A 25,987-nucleotide genomic window follows, 5' to 3' on the forward strand; every position below is an offset into this window, starting at 1 on the left:
TGTAACTTGCTCTATGTTAATTTCGGTTTCAATTGAATAAATAGTTATGTTCTCATGCCATGCACATTACAAGTGTTGTTAGTGCTATGTAGTTTCCCACACTTATATTCTGTCTATGATGCTTTGTCTTAAACAGATATTATTTGACATGTCTCTATCTTGATTTGGCAACATAAACTAGAATGATATAGAGCATACAGTGACCACAGTTCATATATATATATGTTTCTATATATAGCTCCAATTCATCAATATAATATAGGCATGTATCCCATATATAGTCATACATGCTTATGGAAAAGAACTTGCATGACATCTTTTGTCTTACCCTCCCGTGGCAGCGGGGTCCTAATGCAAACTAAGGGATATTAAGGCATCCTTTTAATAGAGAACCAGACCAAAGCATTAGCACTTAATGTGTACATGAACTCCTCAAACTACGGTAATCACCGGAAAGAATCCCAATTATTGTCACATTGGGGTATGCAGATCATAGATCGTAGTAGGTGTCTACAACTTGCAAGATAGGACTAAGAACACATATATATTCATGAAACATAATAGGTATAGATGTGAAATCATGGCACTCGGGCCCTAGTGACAATCATTAAGCATAGCAAAGTCATAGCAACATCAATCTCAAAACAGAGTGGATACTAGAGATCAAACCCTAACAAAACTAACTTGATTACATGATAAATCTCATCCAGACCAAAGCATTATATATATATATATGTGTGTGTGTGTGTGTGTGTGTGTGTGTGTGTTTGTGTGTGTGTGTATGTCTGTGTGTATATGTATATGTATATGTTTGTTTCATGCTCTTATCATGTCCACCTTTCTGCTGAACTGGTTTACCAAAATGAGTTTCATATACAACATGGTAAACATGTGATGTCTCTGCTTGTTTCTCTTTTAGAATGCGGACAAAATATTGGAGAAGATTACTCCGTTATGCAATGGTAAAGGAAGTAATGCAGATAAGGTTCAAGCTAGTGAGACATCCCTGTTGGTATCCAAGAAAGCTGATAAAAACTATCTTGAAGACAGTGAAACAACCGCAATCCTGTCTTGATGTAGTGTTCGAGTTACTGGCCACTACTGCTGGCACAAGCTCTTCGCACTTGCTGCCTAAATCAGTTCGGCTTATTGAGTCTCAACTTCAAGTTGAAAGACATCGATTATATGTGTTGCGACAGGAAGCCGAAGGACCGAGGATGTCCCTGCAAAACTCAGATGCATACTTTCTGGTGCAACAGTAAGCGCTAGAGGATTTAAGTGCTAAACAAGAGAAAGCTAATAAGCTTGCTAAGCATCTTGCCAGCATGGTGGATACCCATGGTATTGTTTCTTGAGCTCATGTGAAGTGGTTTCAGTTCTGGACTTATTTTGCTGCAGCATTTATTTGCACTGGTCGCCAACTTTGACAACCAGTGTATGTAATATGCTGCTTTGTTCCTCATATTTGCACTGGTGGCGAACTATGATGCCCAGTGGATGTAATATGTGTAATAGCCGTAATAGCCTAGCGTAAGTTGCTTGCTTATTTATTTCCTTGTCTTGTTTATTTGTAGTGAGTGCAGTTCTTTTTTCGCGGTTTGCTAGTGCTCGCAATAACCTATGTGTTAAAACTAGGCCACAATAACCATGGGCACACCATGGTCCTGCTATCTGTTGTAGTGACCATGGGCCTTCTACGGGTCGTCGAATCAATGGGCCTACGGTCCGTATGATCGATTGGCCGAAACGAACTAGAGTGAGAATCGTCTGTTCATGGGCCGTCCATAACGGGCCGTTAATAGGCCGATGAGTATAACGGGCTTAATTCTATCGACAGGCATAATAGTCCATCAATGGTCCGTATTTGATGATGCTATGAAAACGGCCCAAAGGATTAACGGGTCACAAGCGGGCCGACTTTAACCAGGGGCTGAATTTGGCCCACAACGGAAACATGCCAGTAACGGATCGTAAGTAATAGATTGCTGCAAATCAGCCCAAGAATAAATGGGCCCTTAGAAGGCCGAAAGATAACACGGGCTGGAAATGGCCCAATGGAATAATGGGCCTTTAATGGGCATAAAGTGGTATACTGTTCATTCTGGGCCAGTTTCACCACGGGTCGTTAGTGGGCCAAGAGTTACACAGGGCCTCATATGGGCCGAAAGACATCATGGACATGGGCCAAAAGTTACAATGGGCTGAAATCATATTGGACGGCCGAGATGACGCTACTGTGCCTAATTTGAATAGGCAATAATGGGTCGTGTGTTACCGGGCTGTAAATGGGCTATATGCAAACATGTCGTTAACAGGCTTTTAGTGGGCTGGGTCGTTACCTTTTGACCAGGTCAAACAGGCTGGCCTTTTGACCTGAATGGGCCACTATTGGATCGAGCCATGTGTCGACGTATCATAGGCGCATCCCGTCCATTCGCTGAATGACATCTATCCCAACGCTGAGCAGACACATGGATCCGCCGGCGAATGAGAATTTTACACGTGGAAAATCCCCATTGGTCGTTGTTGTTAACGGGTTATCAGATCCAAAACTGGACCCGATAGCTTAACGGCGACCCTTATGGTGGATGCCACATGTTGGTTAGCCTAGACGAAAGCACTTCGATGACACGTCATTTATCGTCATGGAAGTGAACACTTCTGTGATGATAAGTTTGGTATTGTCATGGAACACTTCTACGATAGCATAGGTATGATTATCTTGATTCTGCCATAAAATCGTCATGGATGTACATGCATGGCAGAAAACGTGACCTACTATGACAAACATGTATCATCACGGAAGTGTTTTTTTTGTACTGTAAACTACTCACACATCATCGGAGAGGCAGAAAGGTTGATGTAGAGCCCCTCCGTGGTTGATTCCCGCTCCGGTGGAGTGCCAGAAAAGCTCCCTAGATGGAATCTATCGATAATAGGAACTTGCGGTGGCAGAAAAAGTATTTTGGGTGTCTCTCTATTGGTTTCCCAATTTTAGAGAATTTATAGAGGCGAAGTTAGGTCAAATAGCTGAACGTGGGCCCCATAAGCCACCAGGGCACGCCTACCCCCCCCCCCAACCCGGGGTGCACCCTGGTGCCTTGTGGGCTACTCCATCATCTTCTGGCCCTCTCCTGAAGCTTTTAGGGTCTCTTTTATCCAGAAAAAATCTCCAAAAATTTCGTGGCAATTGGATTTCGTTTGGTACTGATATTCTAGAAAACCAAATACATGGAAAAAACAGCAACTGGCACTTAGCACTAAGTTAATAGGTTAGTCCCAAAAATGATATATAATTGCACATAAAACATCCAATATTGATACTATAATAGCATGGAACAATCAAAAATTATAGATACGTTGGAGACCTATCAGGGAGCTCGGCGTCGGATACACGCGTGAAAGATATCAGCAGAGCCCACCAAAGTTGATGAAGCATTCATGGAGTCTGAGTGGATTCAAGCTATGCAAGATAAATTGCATCAATTCGAGCTCAACAATGTGTGGGAGCTTGTCAAGCAACCAGACCCACGCAAGCACAATATCATCGGCACAAAATGGATCTACCACAACAAGCAAGATGAAAATGGCCTTGTGGTGAGGAATAAGGCTCGTCTTGTAGGTCAAGGCTACACACAGGTTGAAGGAATTGATTTCGATGAAACTTTTGCACCTGTTGCTAGACTTGAGGCTATTCGCATATTGCTTGCTTATGCTAACCATCACAATATCATCTTACATCAAATGGATGTGAAAAGTGCATTCCTCAATGGTAAGCTTGAGGAAGAAGTATATGTTGCTCAACCACCAGGTTCTGAGGATCCAAAATGTGCAGATCATGTCTATAGACTCAACAAGGCCCTCTATGGCCTCAAGCAAGCACCTCGGGCGTGGTATGATACACTGAAGGAATTCCTCATGAAGAAAGGCTTCAAACCCGGTTCACTTGACCCAACTCTTTTCACCAAAGCATATGATGATGAATTATTCGTGTGCCAAATATATGTTGATGATATTATATTTGGTTGTATTAACCAACGTTACAGTGACGAATTTGCCTATATGATGAGTGAGGAATATCAAATGTCTATGATGGGCGAATTGAAATTCTTCTTATGTCTCCAAATTCGTCAACAACACAATGGCATATTCATATCTTAGGAGAAATACCTCAAGGATGTGTTGAGGAAATTCGGCATGCAAGATTGCAAAGGCATCAAAATCCTTATGCCCACAAATGACCATCTATGCACCGATGAAAATGATAAAGACTTCGATCAAAAGGTATACCACTCCATGATTGGCTCTTTATTGTATTTATGTGCATCTAGGCCGGATATTATGGTTAGTGTTTTCATGTGTGCCCGATTTCAAGCTACACCGAAGGAATCACACCATAAGGTTGTCAAGCATATTATTCGATATCTAGCTCACACTCCAACACTTGGATTATGGTATCCCAAGGGCTCATCTTTTGATCTCATTGGATATTCTGACTCTTACTATGCTGGTGATCAGGTGGACTGCAAGTCAACATCAGGCACATGTCATTTCATCGGACGTTCCTTGGTATGTTGGTCCTCGAGGAAGCAAAACTGTGTATCACTCTCTACTACTGAAGCTGGGTACATTGCTGCTGGATCTTGATGTGCACAATTGCTATGGATGAAGCAAACCCTCAAGGACTATGGCATCAATATGAAGAATGTGCCACTCTACTGCGACAATGAGAGTGCTATCAAGATTGCTCACAACCCAGTTCAACACTCGAAGATAAAGCACATCCAGATTCGTCATCATTTTCTTCGTGACCATGTGATGAAGGGCGACATCTCCATCGACCACGCGAATACTGAAGATTAGTTGGCCGATATCTTCACAAAGCCCTTGGATGAGAAGAGATTTAGCAAGTTGCGTGTGAGCTAAATATCTTAGAATCTTCGAATGTTCTTTGAAAAGGACACATTAGTTGTGCAACACACGCAGTAACGTTTTTCTTCAATCAATGAAGACTAACCCTCTAAGTGTGAAGAAATTAATGAATAATTTGATTCTCAGAACCCTATGACAATTGTACGTGGTGTCTGAAATCATCATTCTTATACGGTGGGTTGGTAGTTAGCAACACTTGCGTTTTGTATGTTGTATGTAGTATCTATCGAAATCGAGAGTATGCACGTGTAGTATGTAGTATATAACAATGATTAGGTAGTATATATACTAATTTTTAGGTAGTATGTACCATGTTTTGAGTATGCTCTTTTTTACGTACAAATATGTACGTATTTCACAAATATAACAAAAATTATGGGCTTATATGCAATTTTTTCATGTAACTTGCTTTGAAATATCTTAGATATAGTATATGAACATATTTAAAGTAATAAAATAGTATATATATATATAGTACCACATGGTAGTATATGAGATATGTGGGGTAATATATATATATATATATATATATATATATATAATGGGTTTTTCATGTCCTCTACAACATTCACTTATAGCTAATTCTTCAAGTTGCTTTTTCATCTAAGTGAATGTGATCGGACACGTTCCCCCTCTATGCTAAACTCAACCTAGTATGTTCATAAATTCTTCATGTGCATTCCATTTGAAACCCGTTCAAAATCTTCACCGTGTCCTTGACAGCTGAAGAATTTGAGAACGAAACGTTAAAATTTTCATATCTAATTTTTTGGCTTTTGCCGCTCAAATCCTTCTGCATCCCATGATAGGATTAAACAACTCACCCACGATCTCACATGATCTCCACCTCTCAGTACGTGGGTGACACATATCGCTAGGATAGCAAGGGTCAGGGGCACGTTCGTCCAAATTCCTTGGGTGAACGGTTTTTCACTTAGTTATAAATACCCCTCCCCTTTCACCTCAGCTCATTTACTTTGCTCGACCTCTCTCTCTCCCGCTCGAGCTCTCTGACCTAGCACCGCTGCTAATCTCCATCGTCTTCGGTGAGGAAGAGCTTAGCTGCCTCGACCTCGTCGCCGTCGTACTCGCGCCGGCCGTGGAAATCTTCACCTCCGCTGCCGCCGTAGCTGTATTTCTCCGCCAAGTTAGGGCGTGGAAGATATGAACGGATGAACTTCCATAGTTTATCTCATAGTTCATCGTGTTCTTTGTCAAGGTAAATAAAACTCGCTTTTACTGCCCTTGTTGATTCTGATGATTTACACAAAATCTTCAAAAGGTGTTTATTCTTCAAGTTTCATATTCTTAAACACCACAGTTGCATCTGTTCTTGATCTATCTCTCTAAGATGTACTTTTCTTCAAGATTCCTCAATTATGTGGATTTCCAATCTATACAACTCTGGAACATAAGACAAGAACTCTTAGTGAAATTCCTCAAGATTCCCCTGGTCAAATTCCTCAAACTTGATTCCTTTTAAGAAAACAAATTCTGAGAACGCATATGACCTCTTCAAATTCTTCGCACCTATACTCTATTCACAGGTACACATGTCTGTTGTTGAATCTCTAGGTTCTCATCAACTTAACTCATTTGCAGCGTTCCTCGAAGAAAAACCGCATACTTCCTCAGAGACATCTATTGTTCAGAATCCTCAGCTGAAGAAAATGGCTGAAGAAAAACGTCCTCAGAAGGGAGGCAAGAGGCCTGAAACTAACACTGCGTTTGAAATCCCTAAAGATATCTATGCAGAATATTGCACTCCTGATGAGGCCCCTCATGGCAAGGAGAATAAAAATCAGCGCAAGGTGCGCATTCAGCGGATTGAACGAAGATGGGCACGAGAATGGAGGGAATACCGCTATGTCACTCCTAAGTACATGAAGAAATTTGCAGTAAATCCTCCATGCCCAAGACCTCCATTGGCACCAAGCCAAGAAGCTGATCCCTCTAGCATCAGAAGAGTTGAGGAATTTCCAAAAGAATGGGCCAAGGGCCAAAAGAAATTGGCTAAAGTAGCAAAGGAGGCAGTGAAGAAATTCAACGAAGATTCTGCTGGTGCTGCTGCTGCTGAAGCCTCTGCTAGTCAGCCCAAGAAGGCTATGAAGAAGAAATATGTTGTAAAGCCATCTTCTTCTACTATGCCCTCACAGCCCAGCTCCTCAAAGCCCTCTGGGCCATCTGCTCAAGCAAAGCCCTCAGATGCACCTGCAAAGTCCTCAGCACCAGTGCATCTTGCCACGTGCCAAAGGACTACAGGTTTTTCTATTGCTTCAGGAGCTTCAGCAAGTTCCTCAGCTCAGCCTCAGATGCTGAAGAAAAAGTTCACTGCTGGACGCGGCACAAGGCCAAGTCCTCACAAGAAGCAGGTCACTTTTGAAGTACCATCGTCTGACGATGAAGCTGATGATGAAGAACTTGCACAAATCATCAGAGACCAACAAAAATGGGCCACTAGTGCCAAAGGCAGTGTTGTGCTGCTCTTGCTGGATCCGAAGAAGATCCTTGATTACATCGATCTTTGGCATAAAGATCCCAACCTTCCTAATCTGAACCTCACACCAGGACAAAGTCATGTGTTGACTGCTTTCATTGCTGAAGAAAAATGGAATTTTGAGAAGGACAGATCAGTACAGAAAGCTCAGTACAAGAAGGAGCATTATCTGAAGAAAAATGTCCTGAAAATGACAACTGAAGAACTTGTGACTATCCAGTCTGAAATAAAAGCTCTCAGTGATGAATTTGACGCTTATAAAGCTGATTGGCTAGGTGCCAAAGTCAGATTCGTCAATCTGGCTAAAGGCGTCAAGCCCAATGTTGTTGTTGAAGCGTAATAAGAAAATCCTCAGGGTGAAGCATCTGCTCAGCCCACGGAAGAACATGCCAGCACCGCTGATGAAAATCAGGCTGCTGAAGAAACTGAGAGTGCTAGGGCTGATGATGCTATTCTAGCTCCTGATGAAACTGCCAGGGCAACCACCAATGTTGCCCCTGAAGATCAATCCAGGCCAGCTGAAGAATTTGTCGTTGCGCCTGAGGAATCCAAACCTGCCAGGGCAACTAAAATAGTTGTGCCCGAAGAAACTATGCCACTTTTATCTGCTCCCTATGCAAAGTCTTCACACATGAAAAGCATTCTCCTTCCTTCTGCATCAAAAGCGAAGAAAACCAAGGCTGCCGAAAGGGCAGCAGCAAAGAAGAGGAAAGCATCAGACGCCTCAGAGTCTTCAGCTCCAAAGAAAGTGAAGACTTTGACGAGCTCTTTCGAAAATCCAATTGATGTTGTTCCGCTAACTGTCATGCCATCAAAGGAAATTGTTCCTTTTGGTAAAGAATATGTCATCACGGATGACGTTGATGAAGAAAATCCATCTGCTACTTCGTCAGAGCAGTTGGATGATGAAATTGAAGTGGATAATATCCCTTCGCTGCTACAGGTATCATCGTTGCTGCCTCAGTTCACTATTGAAGAGGTCGGTGTTGAAGAAGTTGAAGGTGAAGAAGAGGATGTGGACATCGGGTCTATGACTCCAGTGATGAATGATGATTATTGGGAAAGTCATCATCCAAATTCTCCTCTGTTCACTCCTCTACAGCAAATTCCTCAGTCCCCCGTGCACACTGAAGTAATTCACTCGGGTTCTGATTAAGGTCAAGCTTCACTTCACTCCATCCCCGAAGAAATTCCAGCCACTAGTGTTGATGAATTGGAGAAGAAGACTACCGAGGAAACTGCTCCTCAGATTCCTCAGCCTGAGGCTCCAGAGGCTGTGTTTCAAGCGGCTGCGAAGACCTTCTCTGCAAATCTTCGGCCGAAGCCACAGAATCCTCACTCCAAGAAGCAGAAGTTCAAGGCTGATGACTTCTTTGTTGAACGCCATTTCTTCTCTGATTTCAATCCCTATGACTCTGATCGCCTTCACCGCAAGCACTTCTGGACTGCTTCACAGATGAACTTCTATTCCACACTGTTGTTTGATAAGGAAAAAGTGTTTGACCATATGTAAATTCCTCATGTGGATATGGAGTCACTACCATGTTTCACTCCAGTCCTTAGTGTTCTTCACGACGCGGGGCTGCTCAACTTCTGCACAGACATCTGCGACTAGAATGAAGAGCTAATCCTTCAGTTCTATGCCACTTTGCATCTGACAGGCAATGTTGACGATGTGAATTCATGGGTTCTGGACTGAATGACTGAAAATACTCATCACAAAGCTCCGGCCTCTGAATTGCTTCACGCCATCCCAGTCAGTCTGCTCACTGAAGGAGCACTGAAGCTTTATGAAGAACCTGGACTGCAGAATCATCTGATGCAAGTGTTGATGAAGCCTTTGAAGGCTGGCCAAGCTCCAAGGACAAATTTCCTCGTCAAGGATTTGTTGTATGTGCCAAGGACGGTCTATCGCATTATGGCCAAAACCCTCAGCCCCATTAAGGGCCACAACTCTGAAGAAGAAGAAGTTGTTGGCATCATGAAGACTTGCTTTTCAACATCATGCATGGTATCCCAATCAACTATCATGATTTCTTCATAAGGACTTTGGCCAATGCTGCTTTGTCACCCTTTGAGTTGAAGCCTTATGCTCCCTGGACCATGAAATTCATCAGATCAAGGACTTCAATTCATTATAAGGCTGACTTTTAGAATCATCCCAGCTATTTGCCACCACTTGAAGTCCTCAAGTGGACTATTACCTCAGCTGATGAGAAGGGCAAGGATGCAGTTATTGATGAAGGCACTCGTCCTTTGGATGGACAATTTCGAAAGGAAGCATCCTACTCTACAAACGATGACTCTGCCACTCATGACACTGCTGCAAATGCTTCAAAGAAAAATCCTCAGGCCACTGCTCCACGAGTGATGACTAATTGTGAGCCGCTCCTAAGTCTTCATCAGAAAGTGGATAGAAATCGCAAGTGGGTCAAGCGTCAGTTTGGTGCAATTCTTCAAAACATGACTGTCACTCAAAACTATGTGAAGAAGAATCACTATTATCTGTATCAAGTCTTTGACCGCACCTGGGCTATTCTTTCACATGTCTACACTGCTGATGAACTCAAGGAGATGGACTTCCAATAGGATTTTTGACTGGTCTCAGCCACCTTCGAAGAAATTCAAGAAGGTCAAAGTTCCTCAGCTAGTCGTCGGCTCATATTCTTCATCGCACGAGACGGACGAAGTTGAAGATTTCAATGACACTGCAGCAGGCCCGGCTACAACGGATGACCCCAACAATGTTGGCGCCTCCTCCATCGACATCATGATGATATTCTTCAGGGGCGTTAGTCCTCACTTTTCATCCCTTTTGGTCATTTGATGACAAATGGGGAGAAATTTGAGTTAGTCTTCAAGCGGGTCTATATATGGGCGTTTTTGCTAAGTTACAATCTCGTTCTTCTGAAGTATTTGTTGGATCGAGTTGTAAACTTAAGACCTATGGTGGTCTGATAACTTTGCTCTGTTTTTCTGCATGCTATTTCCTCATATATGTTAATGCACTCATGTTGAATTACATCAGTCACCATATTTCATCATGCATTTCAAATTCTTCATATTATATGTCAAATGCGTGTATGAATTACAAGATATAGGGGGAAATCTCCATGATTCTACTCTTCAATGTGCATTGCTCTTTGAAAGCAAATTCCTCACATATGCACATCTTCAGGGGGTGTTCTTCTATATCTTGCAATCAAATTCCTCAATTCTAAGCACTTTCAATTGATATGTTTATCCCCATTGAAAACTTAACCTATTTGTCATCAATCACCAAAAAGGGGGAGATTGTAAGTGCATCTAGTGCCCCTTAGTGATTTTGGTGTATTGAAGACTTATAGGTTAAGGGACTAATATGTTTCTGAGTGTACACATGCTTTATAAGTCGATGAGGAGTTTGATATTTACGATGAAAGTCGACCCCTAAAAATGTATCTCTTCAGCTGAAGACTTTGGTTCTCCTGAAGATTTTGAAAGTGAAGAAATTGGTGTGACCTTGAAGACTTGGATATTCATGCGAGGATTATGAAGCATGAAGACTTTTGTTTTCATAGTTTCATTTATCTTTCTTAAGTCATAGGAAACACCGTACTGTTAAAGGGTGTCGAGGTAATACTAAGGAAACTGATTTCCAAGTGATGCTCATCTCAAAATCCTACACCTACCCAATCCTTTCGAGTGAAGCCATTGAAAATCTCATATCAGTTCAGTCAATTTCTTCAGTGACAGACACAAAGATCTTCTGGTCTGTGAGGAATTTGTTCTCACTGAGGAGTTAGGAATTTGCCAGTGTGGATTCCCTACACAGTGAGGAACATGATAGACCTGAGGAATTCGAACCTCAAATATCTGACCGTTGCTGTGCTATGCGCCAGTTGTCCAAAATATCTACCCACCTAACGGTCATATCATTGAACGGTTATGTCTTATCATGTCGGGCTGCTCCCTAGGCTATAAATAGCCGCCCTCTACAACCACTAGCTGGTTGGCTGCTCCGAGAGAAACTGACACTTGTCATTGAGAGCATCCCATCCTCCGAGGACTTTGAGCGCAAATCATCAAGTGAGTAAAACCCAAAACCCAAACCCAAACACCTACAAACCCAAAGTGATTGAGCATCACTGAAGAGATTGTTCCTGTGTGGAACCGACGCTTGTTACCTTTGAGGACTGTATATCCTCCATACGGTTAGGCGTCATGGTCTGAGCATCCAAGAGGAATTGTGAGCGTTGGGCGAGGTCTGTGTGACTTTAGCTCAAGGAGAATACGATGAGGACTGTGTGTCCGGGACTGTGTGTCCTTGAGTTTAAATACTCAGCCGCTCCAGCCAGACGTACAATTGCCACAGCAGTTGAAACTGGTCTACCAAATCATTGTCTTCAGCAAGCCAACTGGTTCTATTTCCTCAACCCTTTCATTTCCTCATTCATGTGTTGATGTACCTAATCATTACTGTTTGAAGACTTTGACTGAAGATTTTCTCTAATTCCCCATTCCTAATTCTTCAGTCACTTAGTCTTCAGCCTGCTTTTCCTGCTATCACGCTATCTGTACTCTATGCTTGTTTTCATTTCATCATGGTGACTATATTGTTGCTTTGTTCTGTTTATACCTGAGTACTTATTCCGCTGCTAGTGTGTCGTTGCTTAGGAATTTCTTCACCTAGAAATTTCTCAGTGACGAATTTATAAAAATCGCCTATTCACACCCCCTCCCCCTTCTAGTCGATATAACGCAACTTCATGTAGCATCGAGGCGCATCTTTTTCGTGTAGAGCTTACCTCGAATCGAAGCACCGTTGTGTAGATCGGAAGGGGCTAGGAAGAACAGAATTAGAGAGAAAGTTACTAGAGGTAGAAGATAAGCACGCACAGGCTGCATACCAGCTCGTATCCCTCTCATCTCCCCTCGTGCAAGTGGCCCACCATGTGCGTTCGCCTCAGCCTGGCTCGCTAGAAACTGTCATTCTGAGCGTTTCCAGCGAGCCAGGCCCACGTGTACTTTTAAGTTTCGTGCTGCAGGTCCAATAGTAAATGCAACCAACCAAACAGGCACAATCTTTCCCGCATGTGTCAGGCTAGGCCTAATGCAGGCAACCAAACACGTCCTTACCATTTTTTTACGGATGCATCAGAATCTTTGAGATCAACAGGTGCACGTGCAGCTACAAAAAAAACACTCTACAAAAAATATTTGAAAAATGTTGAACAAGTATTTAAAAAATGTAGAATGGGTATTTGAAAAATATTGAACAAGTATTTGAAAATGTTTAATAAGTATTAAAAAATGTTGAACAAGTATTCGAGAAATGTTGAGCAAGTGTTCGAACAATGTTGAACGTGTATACAAAAAATGTTGATCACTTACTAAAAAATGATGAATTTTTTATCATGTGTATAAACAGGTTAATCAAGCATTTGGGAAATGTTAAATGTGTATAGATTTTTTTTGACCATGTATTAAATAAATAATGAAATTTCTTGATCATGTATATAAAAATATTAATCAAGCATTTGAAGAAAATGTTGAACAAGTGTTTGAAAAATATTAATTAAGCATTTGGAAAATGTTAAATGTGTATAGAAAAAATGTTGACCATGTATTCAAAGCATATTAATCTTTTTTAGAACTATTAATCTTTTTATTTGAAAACTATTATCAAGCATTTAAAAAATTATACATAAAATGTTGACCATGTATTAAAAAATGTTTAAAATGTATAGAAAAAGAGTTGACCATGTATTCAAAAAATGTTAAGACTGTGTATAGAAAAAATCTTGACCATGTATTACAAAAATGTATGATTTGTATTGGAAAAATGTTAGACGTGTATTAGAAAAATATGGTTGACATATACAAAAAATGTAGAATAATAACCAAAAGAACAAAGAAAACTGAAAATAGAAGCAAAAGAAAAAAAACAAAAAGAAAATAAAAAACGAAGAAACAAAATGCAAAAATGAATTAAAAAGAATGAAAGAAAAACGGAGAAGAAAAAGAAAAGAAACAAAAAAATAACGAAAAAAATCCCAAAGAAAACAGCTCGAGTAGCCGCAAGTAAAACACGCCACTAGTTCTTACCGCGAAAAGGAACTCGGGCGGAATGGGTAATGCAGCGCACGATCCCCCTGAAGACCGGGTAAGGTAAAGATTGTGGGAGATTCTGGAAGAAGCCGGGGGGCAGATCCTGGGAGAATCTGCCAAAATAATTTGCCTTTAATCACGAGATTTAAGTTGCTGTACATCTCTGTAATAATCGAATAATCCAGTGTGCAACACTCAATAATATTCAACCATCGTCAGGTAAGCAGTACGTATGTTACATAAACCCAGGACAGTTAATTGTTTTTGCTGCTAAACGCAAAAACTGCATGATAAACAACTTGGTCTGGCCACACAGTTCATTCAGGACAGCCCGTCGAGCCATCTCAGATACCCAAAGTACCAGCCTCAGAACCGTAGTACATGATGGACCTCCCAGTTTTACCACTCAAGAACTGCGGCGACATGTATGCATGGAGAAACGGAACACTTTAGGATTGCCGATTTGTTGCCAAATGAGCGGAGCACTAACTGATGGAGGGCAAGGCAGGTGGGCTGAAGCCAAGGCCATAATCACCACCGTAGGAACCAGGTTCAACATGCCTTACTTGGCCATGCTGACGGATGTGGCGAAGGAGCCTGGCCAGGAACTCATTGTTGCAAATCGTAGAGCTATCGCACACAAGTGCGACATGCCTCCGTGCCCTGGTAATGGCCACGTTCATGCGCCTGTTGTCGCCAAGGAACCCTACCGCTCCCAAGGAGTTCGACCGAACCTAACAGGATTGAAAAACAAACGTCATTCAATTTCAGCCTTCGATATAGATTGTCGGGTCGGGATCAGAGGAAAAGGAGTGTCCTGTTACTTTATTTACTCGTATGATTTATGAAGTTCAACAGCAAACACTTGTCACCTAAACGAATTAGAAAGAGAACAACACAAAACTGTTGTTCTTACCATTGATATGACCACCGCATCTGCCTCCCTCCCCTGGAAGCTATCTATGGTTGACACCTCAACACCCAAAGCCTCTGGATATTCTTCTAGTCTATCTCTTAAAAGTTGTACCTGAGCAATGTAAGGCGACTGAACAGCAATGGAAGTTGGAGAGACCCCTGCAAAGATTGGTTTCAGCAGTTATGAAAAGCAAGAATCAGGCGTAGTTAAAATCAAATGGTTCGGTGGATAAGAAAAATGCTAACAGATTGTCCCAATGCAAATGCAGAATCAAGATAGGAAGGCCTCATCCAGTGGCGGAGCTACGTGTTAGCTGTGGGGTCGGCCGACCCCACAGCTTTTCAGCAAAATAGGCTAAAAATACTGTACAGTCACTGTTCATTGTGAAGAAAAAAATTCAGAAAATTAACGATGAACCCACAGATTTTTTAGGCTGGCTTCGCCGCTGGCCTCATCTAAGGCTAAGTTATGTCCACCTTGCAGTGAATGAATAAAGAAAATAGACTAATATGCACTACTAAAAGACAAATACCAAGGATGTGAGTTAGTGTGTTTGCATTATTACAGTTATATTGAAACAAAATTGGCAAGACTGGAGTAGATTTTTGTTGCTAGATAATATTGTTAATGGTTAACCTCGTTTCCTTCCCTTGGTTCCCAAAAAACTATCGTTTTGGACATAGGTGGAAATAATCTGTCAAAGTTGTGTTTCAGAGTGTTCAAATGTCCAAAAGGACAACATTTAGGGAACTGGAGGGAGCAGTACCATTATTAGGCAAGAATAATTAATTAGTCTTTCTCACATCTAAATTTCACAATCCCTGTCTGTCACCTGTCAGGCCTTCATGCATTGTTTATCCGCATTATGAAGTAATGTTTATAACACTTGGTATCCGAGCTACAACACCATGGCTTCTACTTTTGCTGCACTATTTACATGGCAGAGTCTGGAGTGGGAGGCCAAAACTAACAAAATCATGGCTCCTAAGTACACCATTAGACAGAGGAGGTATGGTAAGCTACCCTGATGAAGATTAACTTCAGCCAAAAGACCAATTTACTCTTGGCATGCAAATCAACTGAATGGATTCTGTTGGTTCAGGATGTAACCAATAAACTAAATAGCAATAAAGTGGCTGTATTTGTTCGGGCCCTTGGACACAAGGGTTTCTTCACTTCAAGTCCATAATTAGAGGACACAAACTACTCAACATGAACAGGAATTATCTAGTAACCAGTGAATGCGCAATCTTTGCTTTCTTGAGCATGCAAACTGCATTACTGAAGTTAGAGAAGCAGCAAAGTGAGATCAATTTCATGGTAAGAGTCTTAGGTTCATATTGGAAGCCATCTCCGCCATGCCAGCTTCTAAACCACATTGGATGATTGGAGAATATTGCAGTGTTAGCACTAAAGGAAGGGCAGCGAGACAGTGAGAGTGGCCATGCCGTCATTGTTATGGCTGTGCCTCCACCACCACCAACACCTTGCTCACCACCGAAGAAGAAGGTTCTTGTGGTCTCGCACAATGTGACCAAGAACCGTTCCATCTGAGGTGTGGCTTCAGATAAGTGCCCCTGGTCGAGCCATGGTTTTGTTATGTTTGCCCCATCTATGTGGCATCACGTGACGGAGAGGCATTTGCTACTTCCACATGCTGGTTTCTTCCCCCACCACCAGCCTCAACTACGTCAAGCCATGTTAATGGCTGCCCATAGTCGTGAACCATCTCTCGAGTCCTAATGCGCTCCAATCGAGGGACAATTAGCTGCCACAGAAGCATGAGGATGAGCTGTCGCAAAGGAGAGAGGTATTCGTCTGAAAAATTACTGTTCACTTTCCATTCAGATGCCCTGAATAGTAATCACAGCAGTGTAACTCATGGGTTTTAGATGGTGTACTGCATTGTTGTGCTTGTAATTAGCTGAATAAGATAAGATATTGTTAGATGAAGGAATTATTTGGATGTTGCGACATTATTTGGCTAACATTCCATTGGTTTTTTTTGTTAGATACTCTTCTTAGAGGCTTATTAAGTTTCATGCACCAACCAGTAGAACCAAAAGTCTGAACTGACTAAGAGGTTGGACATCCACATATACTTCAACACCCCCTGTCATGCATAGCTCAATAAGGCCTAGACGTGAACAGAAAGAAGGCAAGCAATTTTTTATTCAAATTGTGGAAGCCGTGCATAGGCTCTTAGCCCAGTGGCAAAAGCGCGATAGCGTCTCTACACAAAACCGAGTTTAAATCTTGTCGGAGGATATCATCTTGATTATTTAGTGGACTGAATTCAGTGTCCCACAACTTTCTTAATTAAAATACCCTCGGGGTCCTCCACCGTTGGTCTTGTGTTTTTCTCTTAAATAGGGCAAGCCGAGACTTGAACCCAAGACCTCTTAGCTCTGATACCATATTAAGTTTCATGCACCAACCAGTAGAATAAAAAATCTGACTGATGAAGAAAGTTACTTCAGCACCCCCTCTAACGCGTGGCTCTATAAGGCCTAAACATGGGTCGAAAGGGGGTTAGCAAAAAATCTATTTAAATTGTGAAAGCCAAGACTTCAACCCAAGGCCACTTGGCTCTGATACCATATAAGTTCGAACTGATGGAGAGGGTTGGGCAATCCACATATATTTCAACACATTAAGTTTCATGTACTAACCAGTAGAAATAAAAGTCCAAATTGATGGACAGGGTTGGGCAGTTTGCATATAATTCAACACCCCATTTCACGTGTGGCTTGATAAAGCCTAAATGTGGACAAAAAGAGGGGAAGCATTTTTTTATTTAAATGGCAAAAGCTTGGACTTGAACCTAAAACTTCTTTCCTCTTTTCTTTTTGACCGGAAAACTGTAGGCGAGGCCCTGATAGTAAATTTATATATAAAAAAGAAACAAAAGTACAAGGAGAAAACAATGTGCAAAGAGAGAGCAGAAGTGTACAACAAGAGAAGGAGGCACAGAGGGAGGGAAAAGTCCTAAACTATAGAGCCGAGCCAGCTACCAAAGACCTCGGCCTTGATTCTGACATCATATTAAGTTGCATGCACCAACCAGTAGAATTAGAAGTTTGAATTGCTGGAGAAAGTTAAACAATCCACATATACTTCAACCACGCCTCTCATGTATGGCTGGCTTGATAAGGCCTAAACATAGACAGAAAGAGGGCAAGCATTTTTTTATTTAAATCGGGAAAGACGAGACTTGACCCAAGACCTCTTGGCTCTGACACCATATTAAGTTTCATGGACCAATCAGTAGGACAATAATGGTGGTGAAGGGCGGGCAATATATTTCAATGGGGCTAACTACTTCTATATAAACAAAGGATCACTGTTAGAGTACGTAATGAGCCTAATAGGCCCATTAGTCTTAGGGTTAATTAAAGATAAGGGTCGTTTGCTTAGGGGTCAAGTAAGCCTTGCTTGGGAGTCAAGTAAACCTCTCTATATAAAGAGAGGAGATGTATCAATCTAAGGAAGCAAGAATTAAGAAGGAAATCCCTTCCCTCTTGCCCGGCCGTGGGCAAAAAGGCCCCCGGACGGCCCTCTCACGCCCTCCTTCTAGCAGCGCCATAACAATTTGGTATCAGCTAGCTTCGGTTCGATCATGTCTTCACCGCCGCCAAGCCCTCTTCCGCTGTCGGTCACCTCGTCGCCTCCGGCGACCACCACGACCGTCGCCCCGCTCCTGCCCGCGCCGGGATCCTCCGTCGCGCCCGCCCCCGCCGTCCTCACCCCGGAGGAGGTGTTCGGGGTGCTGCGGGACCTAACCCAGGCGGTCCAGGAGATCCACATGTTCTTGGCCGGGTCCTACGGGCCGCCCCCGGCTGCGCCGCCCATCGCCGCCCCCGCGCCGCCGTGGCTGCCGTGGCAGCCGCCGCACCAGGCGGCCTTCGCCGGGCCGCTGCAGCTGCCATCCATCGCCACCACTGCCCATCTCTGGCTGCAGTGGCAGCCGCCGCTCCTAGCGGCCTCCGCCGCGCCCGGCGCTTTGCCGCAGCAGCCGCTGCCGCTGCCCGGCGCGACACCGCAGCAGCCACCGCCGGTCAGCTCCGCCGCCCAGTATGGGATGCCCTAAGACGGGACTGCGACGACCTTGTTCCCATCAGCGCCGCCGCCATCCCAGGGCGTCCACATCCAGCAGATCAAGTCCCCGCCGCCGCAGTCACCGCTTCCGTCTTGGATCGCTACCGGCCACGTGTCGGCAGCGGTGAGGCTGCAGGCTGCTGCGCGCGGCCTCCTAGCGCGTCGGCGTGTGCGGGAGATGCGTGGTCTGCAGCTGCCGCTCCTCCAAGTTGCCCTTCGCTGCGCAAAGGACCTCGATCTCGTCCGCTGCGTCGGGGATCTTGGGCATGCGGTTCCCCCCACGGGCGGCGGGCATGCTGTTTTCCCCGTGGGCAGCGACCTCAAAGTCTGCGACATCGGCGGTTGGGGGGGCGCACCCCTCCTCGACATTCTCCTCCACTCTTCCCTGTGCAGTGCAGACCAACAGCCATACACATGCACTCCTTTTGTCCAGGTGGTGTCCATGGGATCCAGGTGGTTGTACACGTGCACGTCCAAAATAAAGCGTCCCAGTCTATTTCAGTTTGAGAGTAATAACACAAGCCAAGATGTAAAAGGCTTGTTTTTAGGTGTTAGGTTTGTGTTGAGTCGAGTCATGGTTATAAGTTGGTTAGGCTGCAGCTCGAGGACAAGCTGCATGTCCAGATGGGGTGTAGTGTTAGAGTACGTAATGAGCCTAATGGGCCCATTAGTCTTAGGGTTAATTAGAGATAAGGGTCGTTTGCTTCGGGGTCAAGTAAGCCTTGCTTGGGAGTCAAGTAAACCTCTCTATATAAAGAGAGGAGATGTATCAATCTAAGGAAGCAAGAATTAAGAAGGAAATCCCTTCCCTCTTGCCCGGCCGTGGGCAAAAAGGCCCCCGGACGGCCCTCTCGCGCCCTCCTTCTAGCAGCGCCATAACAATCACACCCTTCAAAATGAAGTCTATGGTCTTATCTTTCTCCTAAGAACACTAAAGTGACAAAGGTCAATTATATTCCTCACCCAAGAGCAGCCAAAATATTAAGGATTTCATATCAGCTGCAAAGATGAGGTCATAGCATCTTAAGAACAAATACAATGGCAACTAATATACAAACAATGTAAATATAGCAGCAGTATATATTAAAGAAGATATACTGAAACATACCACATAGTACAAGATTGACTACATGCTGTGCAACTATATCTGCCTCGCCGCTGTTGTAAAATGAGCCTGTTCCAGCAAGGTCTAAATGCTCCTCGCAGTCAATATTTAGACTTCCATATGGCATTCGGGTGTCAAGTAAAAGCAAGGCACACCGAGTTATCCAAGTTTCCTGAAAGAAAGAAAATGATAATTTTCCACCACTTACAAGGTATTGGTTCCAGAGTTTAAGCGACTATTAAAATATGAAGTCAAATAATAACTGCAATAGTATCTAAAAAAGGGCAGCCCGGTGCATGTAGCTCCCGCTTGCGCAGGGTCCGGGGAATGGTCCGACCACTTTGGGTACCTCATGGTCACAAGGCAACAGCCTTACCGCTGCGCCAAGGCTCCCCTTCTGTAATAGTATCTAGTTCACCAACAATTCCAAATGAATCTCATAATAGGAACTAGGGAGGGCGTTTAGGTTTGGTCTTTTCGGACTATAGCTCTGGCATTTTCGTAGATTTTGGAGAGAAAAGACCAAGACCCTTACTTCCTTAGTAACGAATACATGGTATCCCCTATTATAATGAAAACTTGACCTCTGATAAATAAGCTATATTGCTAATGAAACACATGTAATATGTCTAAGGAAATAAACTCAATTAACAAGAGAACTAACTAATCTTATCTCTAGTGTGCCCGACTGAAGAATATTGCATGCTGGTGGCGGAATAGTCTGGGTAGTGGGCATATTGTTGGACAGGAGTTAGGATGTCTGAAGTCTTCTCAGAAGAGAAAAGCATGATGTTTTGCTTTGACAGAAAATGATGTAAGGATGAGGATAAAAATCATGTAGACGATAAGCGAGAGAGCATGCATAGAGAGATTCATATTTTAGATGAGAATGATAGGAAAAAACTGGGACATGGGAACTTTCAGGAGAGAAAAGATCCGATAAACAATCTGTATCTCAGAAATTTTTCTCTGATACGTGGGACGTATCTGTACAGAAATTATAAACAAACCTGGCTAATGAAGAAACTAACTGTTCTTATTTGTACTTCCCAACTAGTACTGAGCAAGTTAGCGAACAGTATGTGGGTATTATTCTAACGCATGCACAGTACCATCATCAGCTGCCATAATATATTACTCTCCCAGCAGTTTTAAACTACTTTGCACCTTATTAGACTAAATACTCCTCGCAGTACCATCTACCAACCTATAGACATAGGAACCACATAGCTTCCTCTTCATGAACTTATATTAGCACGAATTAGGCAATCTAAATGGTGTAATAAACATAGAGAGGAGTTCTAGTGCTAACACAATGGGTGCTACTGTGCCACTAATGCACGGTAGCACTCCTACAGAGTTATGAAAAATTGGTAGCACCCATTGTGCTTGTAGCACTAGAACAAGTAGTGCTACAAGCACAATGGGTGTTACCATGCTACCAACAGTAGCACCCCTAAAAAGTTCTAAACTATTTTGGAAACAATTGTGTGTGTCGACAAGATATATGGTTACAATCCCACAAAATTTCAAATCCAAATTCAAACTACACATGCTTAACTGGAAGTAGTTTGCACCAGCCCCCCTTATATGTATACAAACATGAAGAATTGCAGCCAACACACATTTTCGGTATATTTTGAACAAGTGAAAAGGTATGATGAATTCTCCGCCGTGCAGTTCACAAGCAGTTTGGTCAGTCAGGATATTCAAAATAAACGGAAATTTAGTATAGAACATGACTACGAAATTTCTATCAGGGTGCCAAATTGCAGCATGGCGCATAGTGGGGTAGAACATCTACAAGCATAGTGATCCATACCTTTGGTATATGTAAGAAAGTTGGTTCTAGTTTTATAGCAAGAGGAACAGAGGATCTATACCTGGATAGATGGATAATCGACAAGAAGGCGAGAAGCAACGGATGGTGACGATTTGAGCAACCCAAAATACATCTCGTTCGATGCCCAATTGGCTATTGACTCATGCATTCTGTATTGCATTGTTAATTTCGTAGTCAGTAGTTCATCGTGCAACGATGAAGCCCTCTCCAATAAAGACATCCCTAGGCCACCTTGCATGGCCTCCCTTGATAATATTACAGGTGCAAGCTGGTTTTGGTCACCAGCAAGAATGCATCGCTTTCCCCGTAGTATAGGGATCCAGCATGAGGGTTCAATTGCTTGTCCAGCTTCATCTATAATGACAAGGTCAAAGAAACCAATTTCCTTGATAAGCGGATCAGCTGCCCCTATATTAGTTGATAGGACAACATCAGCATTTGAAAGTACCTCCTTGATTATTTCATTCTCCTTCTTTCTGAAGTTCTTCCCAAGTTTTTTCAGTAGTTGCCGTATTCCTGCAGCTAAAGAATCGTCCTGTATACACTGCTTTAGGTCCTTTCTTAAGTTAGATTTTTTCCTCTGAAACTCTTGTGTGAACTTTGCAAGCCTCATCTTCACAAGTTCTCCCAAGGACCTCGATGAAACGGATGGGGATATCCTAGCAGGATTTCCAACTCGTACAATGTTAAGCCCAGTACCTGACAATTTCTCCACCATGTTATCAACTGCTGCATTGCTTGGAGCTGTTACAAGAACACGTTCACCCTGTCGGACAGCACAGTCAATGAGATAACTAAGCAAACCAGTCTTGCCTGTACCAGGTGGCCCTTGGATAACTAGGACAGGCCTTTTCTTGTTCAAGCCTAGTGTAATAGCCTGTGACTGCGAGGCATCAAAGTCATACTTAGACTTCCCCAGTAAACCATTATCCTGTATTGCTGATTCACCCCAATCAGTCAGGTTATTCTGCTCCAGCATCGTCATGTCTTCCTTGTCCCCAAACAGAGTGGCTACTACCCCAATGCAAGCATTTGTTTTCTGCAAACCTTTCCTCTGCAGAAGTATCAGTGCTTCACAATTGCGCTGCCAAATCATAAGCATAGATGGATGAGCTAAAATTCTGGTTTCCAAGATCCTAGATGGAACAGAAGTGTTTGATGGCACAGGAAAAATAAAGGGATTGTACCAAGTGGTTTGAGTGGATGGAAAATTTCCTCCAAAATAAAGTGCAAACCAATCCTTACGAAATATTCCTAAGGATTCCAATCCTATGAATTCAAACAGCATATGTAGGGAAAATTCCTAAGGATACAAAGCCTCCGAAAATCCTATGAAATTCCTAATCACAATAGTGATGCTGAAACAGCAACATAGTTTTACAGGGTTAAAATATAGAAATTAAAAGAACTTACATTGCCATCACATATACCCTTCCTACAAGGATTGACGTATAAGTTTTGCATACCAAAGAATAAAGTTTATACCAATAAGGATTCATTTCCACTTATGCATTTTTATACTCCACGTTATGTTCAATATCATGAAATTTTATTTCAAAAGGGCAATCTTGTGCTAGTAATAAAGTATCAAACGGATGGTGATGTGTGCCAGTTTACTGTTAAGTAAAAAATAGGTTGATACTTAGATTGATACTTCTCTGGGAAGGCACGAACATGGCAAACGTCCGAACATGTCTTCGAGGGATATCATCGAAGTATAAGTGACTCAGAGCTGCGTTAAGAAATTGCATGTGTATGATGTGCCACCACCATGAGGAAATGTAAATTATCTTGAAAACAGAATACTATCCAGTGCATGAGCAAAACTGCATTACCTCGTATGTAAGCCCATCAGCCAATGCTTGTATCCTGTCGATCCGCACACTTTTTCCAGAAAACTTGGAGAAGGTAGGATCACCAGGGCGGGATTTCAAAGAAACAGTAATACTACAGCCATCCTCACCAAGATTATGTATAAAGCCTTGCACGCATGAAGTGCCAACCTCGCCCTGGTTATTGCATGTCCTCACACAAACCATGTCTCCAGGGGACAGTGTTGATGGAGGCAGTTTATGGGTGCCTTCCACTCTAAACAGAACCAAACGTAGGCCTCCCAAGCCTGCACGCAATAAGATATTTAGTTCGATGAGCAGGTCTTATCAACTGTTCATTGTTTACATCATGTAGCAACTTCAAGTATCAGAAACTTTAAGCTAGAAGAATATACATTATTTATCCGTACCTGCATACTTAAATACATAAGGACCTTCAAACGCATATCTTACTACATTCTTAACCAATTAGGGGAACACTCGTTGAGACAAACATCGTGCCCCTAATGATGCATAATTGAAATTACATAATTGAAATTACTTACCCAACTAAGAACATAAAAAAGACATAAGCACACTAACCAGTTGAGGTACTGATAACATTCAAATTGCAAACAGTGTCACACTGCTCTTGTTCTGCCTGACCATGACTCACCAAATACTCAACTGGCTTGAGCGACTGTTTTGCTGCACTATCCATTGTTGGGGTGGCATTCAACTCTTCCTGGGTGAATTCCAGCTCTGCATCTCGCTCGATGTTTAGAAGGTCTGACATTTTCTTGACAAAGTCTTCAATTTTGGTCTGCATCAGCCTTGTCTTGTCAAGGCTTATGCCAAGGAGATTGTGCATCGTAGGAGGTTTAGGTTTGCGGGCACCTTGCCGATGCTGGGCAGACTTAGCTAATTTTTTCAGAAGCATCCAGGATTCTGTGGAGCGCCAATCAGAAATAAGGCCCTGGTTCTGGTGTTTCAACAAGACCTCGCGGAGTTCACGTTGGAAGTGGTCAAAGAGGGTGGGGTAGTGGGTGGAGGCTTTGAGGCAGAGAGCTTCATGTCCCTTGGGCATGGGAGTGGCGGCGAGGTAAGGCTGTGCCAAAATCATAAACTCCAGGCTGCCCTCAGATAATTCCCCATCCAATGAGAATGCTGCTCCATCGTTCTGCACTTCCGTGGAAGCAAACGCGGAGGCCATTGAGCACATTCCCAGCTTTAGCCATTGCATCACACACCGGCCCAGCTCCTTCCGCCCAAGGGGGTCACCACTTTCATAGGCCTCAGCTATTCTGATGGACACTTCTTCTGCAGATGGTACACATTCCTTCTCTTCTTTTGCTGTCTCCTTACTCTTTCTCCTGCTTCTCCTCCTTGCCATATTTCTGTTGCCATTACTGCTGGTGCCATTAGGAGTTGTCGAATGAGAATCAGCTGGTAATAATACTTGTTCTGTAGGGCCAGCAGATGGGACCAATCGGAGATGACCTTGCTGTAAAGAAGAGATAGGAGCAGAACTACTGCTGGACAGGAAAGATGGCGATGAAAGTAGCTTCAGTTCTCTCCTCCTTAGGTGTAGAACGGTAGCAGAAGAAGAAAATAAGAACCTAAAAGATAGAATATGAAGAGACATGCTCAGCCCAGAAAAACCAGCAATGGAGGCAACATGAAAGAAGAAACGAAATCACTGCCAGCAGAAGAACTGATTATGCAGATATTAACAAGCTACATAGACATGCGAGGTCAGGACTGAGGATTGCTCACTGATATTTAGCATGCTTCATGGCCATGCTAGTGACCTGCGAGTTGTGGTGAAGGCAGTGCTACGTTACCTTAAAGGCTTCAAGCCATACATATATCAGACTATCACTCAGGATTTTAACCACTTCCGTGTCTATTCACCCTGCTAGGCTGCCCATCTCTGATGTACACTTTGTTTCCAGCTACTCCTTAAATGCACATATTACTCCCATGGCCTCTGAAGCTCCTAAAAGTTCAGTTCTGATCCACCAACTTCCCATTTTTTTCTTTTTTCAATTATCCACTCTACTCAATTGGAAAAACTAGCACCACATGTGAGAAGACCGCATATATCCTTCTATACCTGCTGAATTCAACAATCACTTAGCATTCCATTTTTTCAAATACAAACTTGTCTTTCTGGATCTGAGCAGGTAACAAGTTCCTGCTACAGCCTTCTCACCATGGCATCAAGCAAAGTCTGCAGAATCTCAATACAGGACAGGGGCAGTATGATTTCCATGTCAAATTTCTTCTTAGCTACCTCTGCAGCTTGCTGACCCATCCCCATGCAAAGAACCGGGACAGGACTCTGATATTTGCATGAAAATATTAGCAAACAGAGGTGTATGTATAAGTAAAGCCAAGACTTCACCGATATTCAGTAAATTTGGTGCCTTAGCTTGGCTTGTGTATTTGTGGAGATGATGATGCTACGTTGCCTTCTGGCCCAACACACACACACACACACACACACACACACACACACACACACACATATATATATATATATATATATATATATATATATGCTGATGGTTAGCACGTCTGATTCTTTTCCATCCTGTAGGCACCACTGGGCAGATTGCATAATTTTGCTTGTGTGGCTCTGACCCTCTCCACTTGTCCCTCTCTTTAGTGGTTCCCTTTTTCTCATCCACTC

The 25,987-nt window shown here is 42.9% G+C and overlaps 1 protein-coding gene across 1 annotated transcript; it reads right to left on the bottom strand.

Annotated features, from left to right (window-relative positions):
• Positions 1 to 13,685: 13,685 nt before the first annotated feature.
• On the bottom strand, positions 13,686 to 25,732 carry LOC123111508 (DNA-binding protein SMUBP-2). The gene is made up of 7 exons (XM_044532315.1): positions 25,069 to 25,732; positions 23,896 to 24,911; positions 23,317 to 23,600; positions 21,522 to 22,565; positions 19,642 to 19,810; positions 14,436 to 14,593; positions 13,686 to 14,253 (listed from the first exon to the last, which is right to left on the bottom strand). The coding sequence occupies exons 1-7, from the start codon at positions 25,092 to 25,094 to the stop codon at positions 14,005 to 14,007; spliced, it is 2,946 nt and encodes a 981-aa protein (XP_044388250.1). The 5' UTR covers positions 25,095 to 25,732; the 3' UTR covers positions 13,686 to 14,004.
• Positions 25,733 to 25,987: the final 255 nt, after the last annotated feature.

Source organism: Triticum aestivum, chromosome 5B (assembly GCF_018294505.1).
Source record: "Triticum aestivum cultivar Chinese Spring chromosome 5B, IWGSC CS RefSeq v2.1, whole genome shotgun sequence".
Classification (NCBI taxonomy): domain Eukaryota; kingdom Viridiplantae; phylum Streptophyta; class Magnoliopsida; order Poales; family Poaceae; genus Triticum; species Triticum aestivum.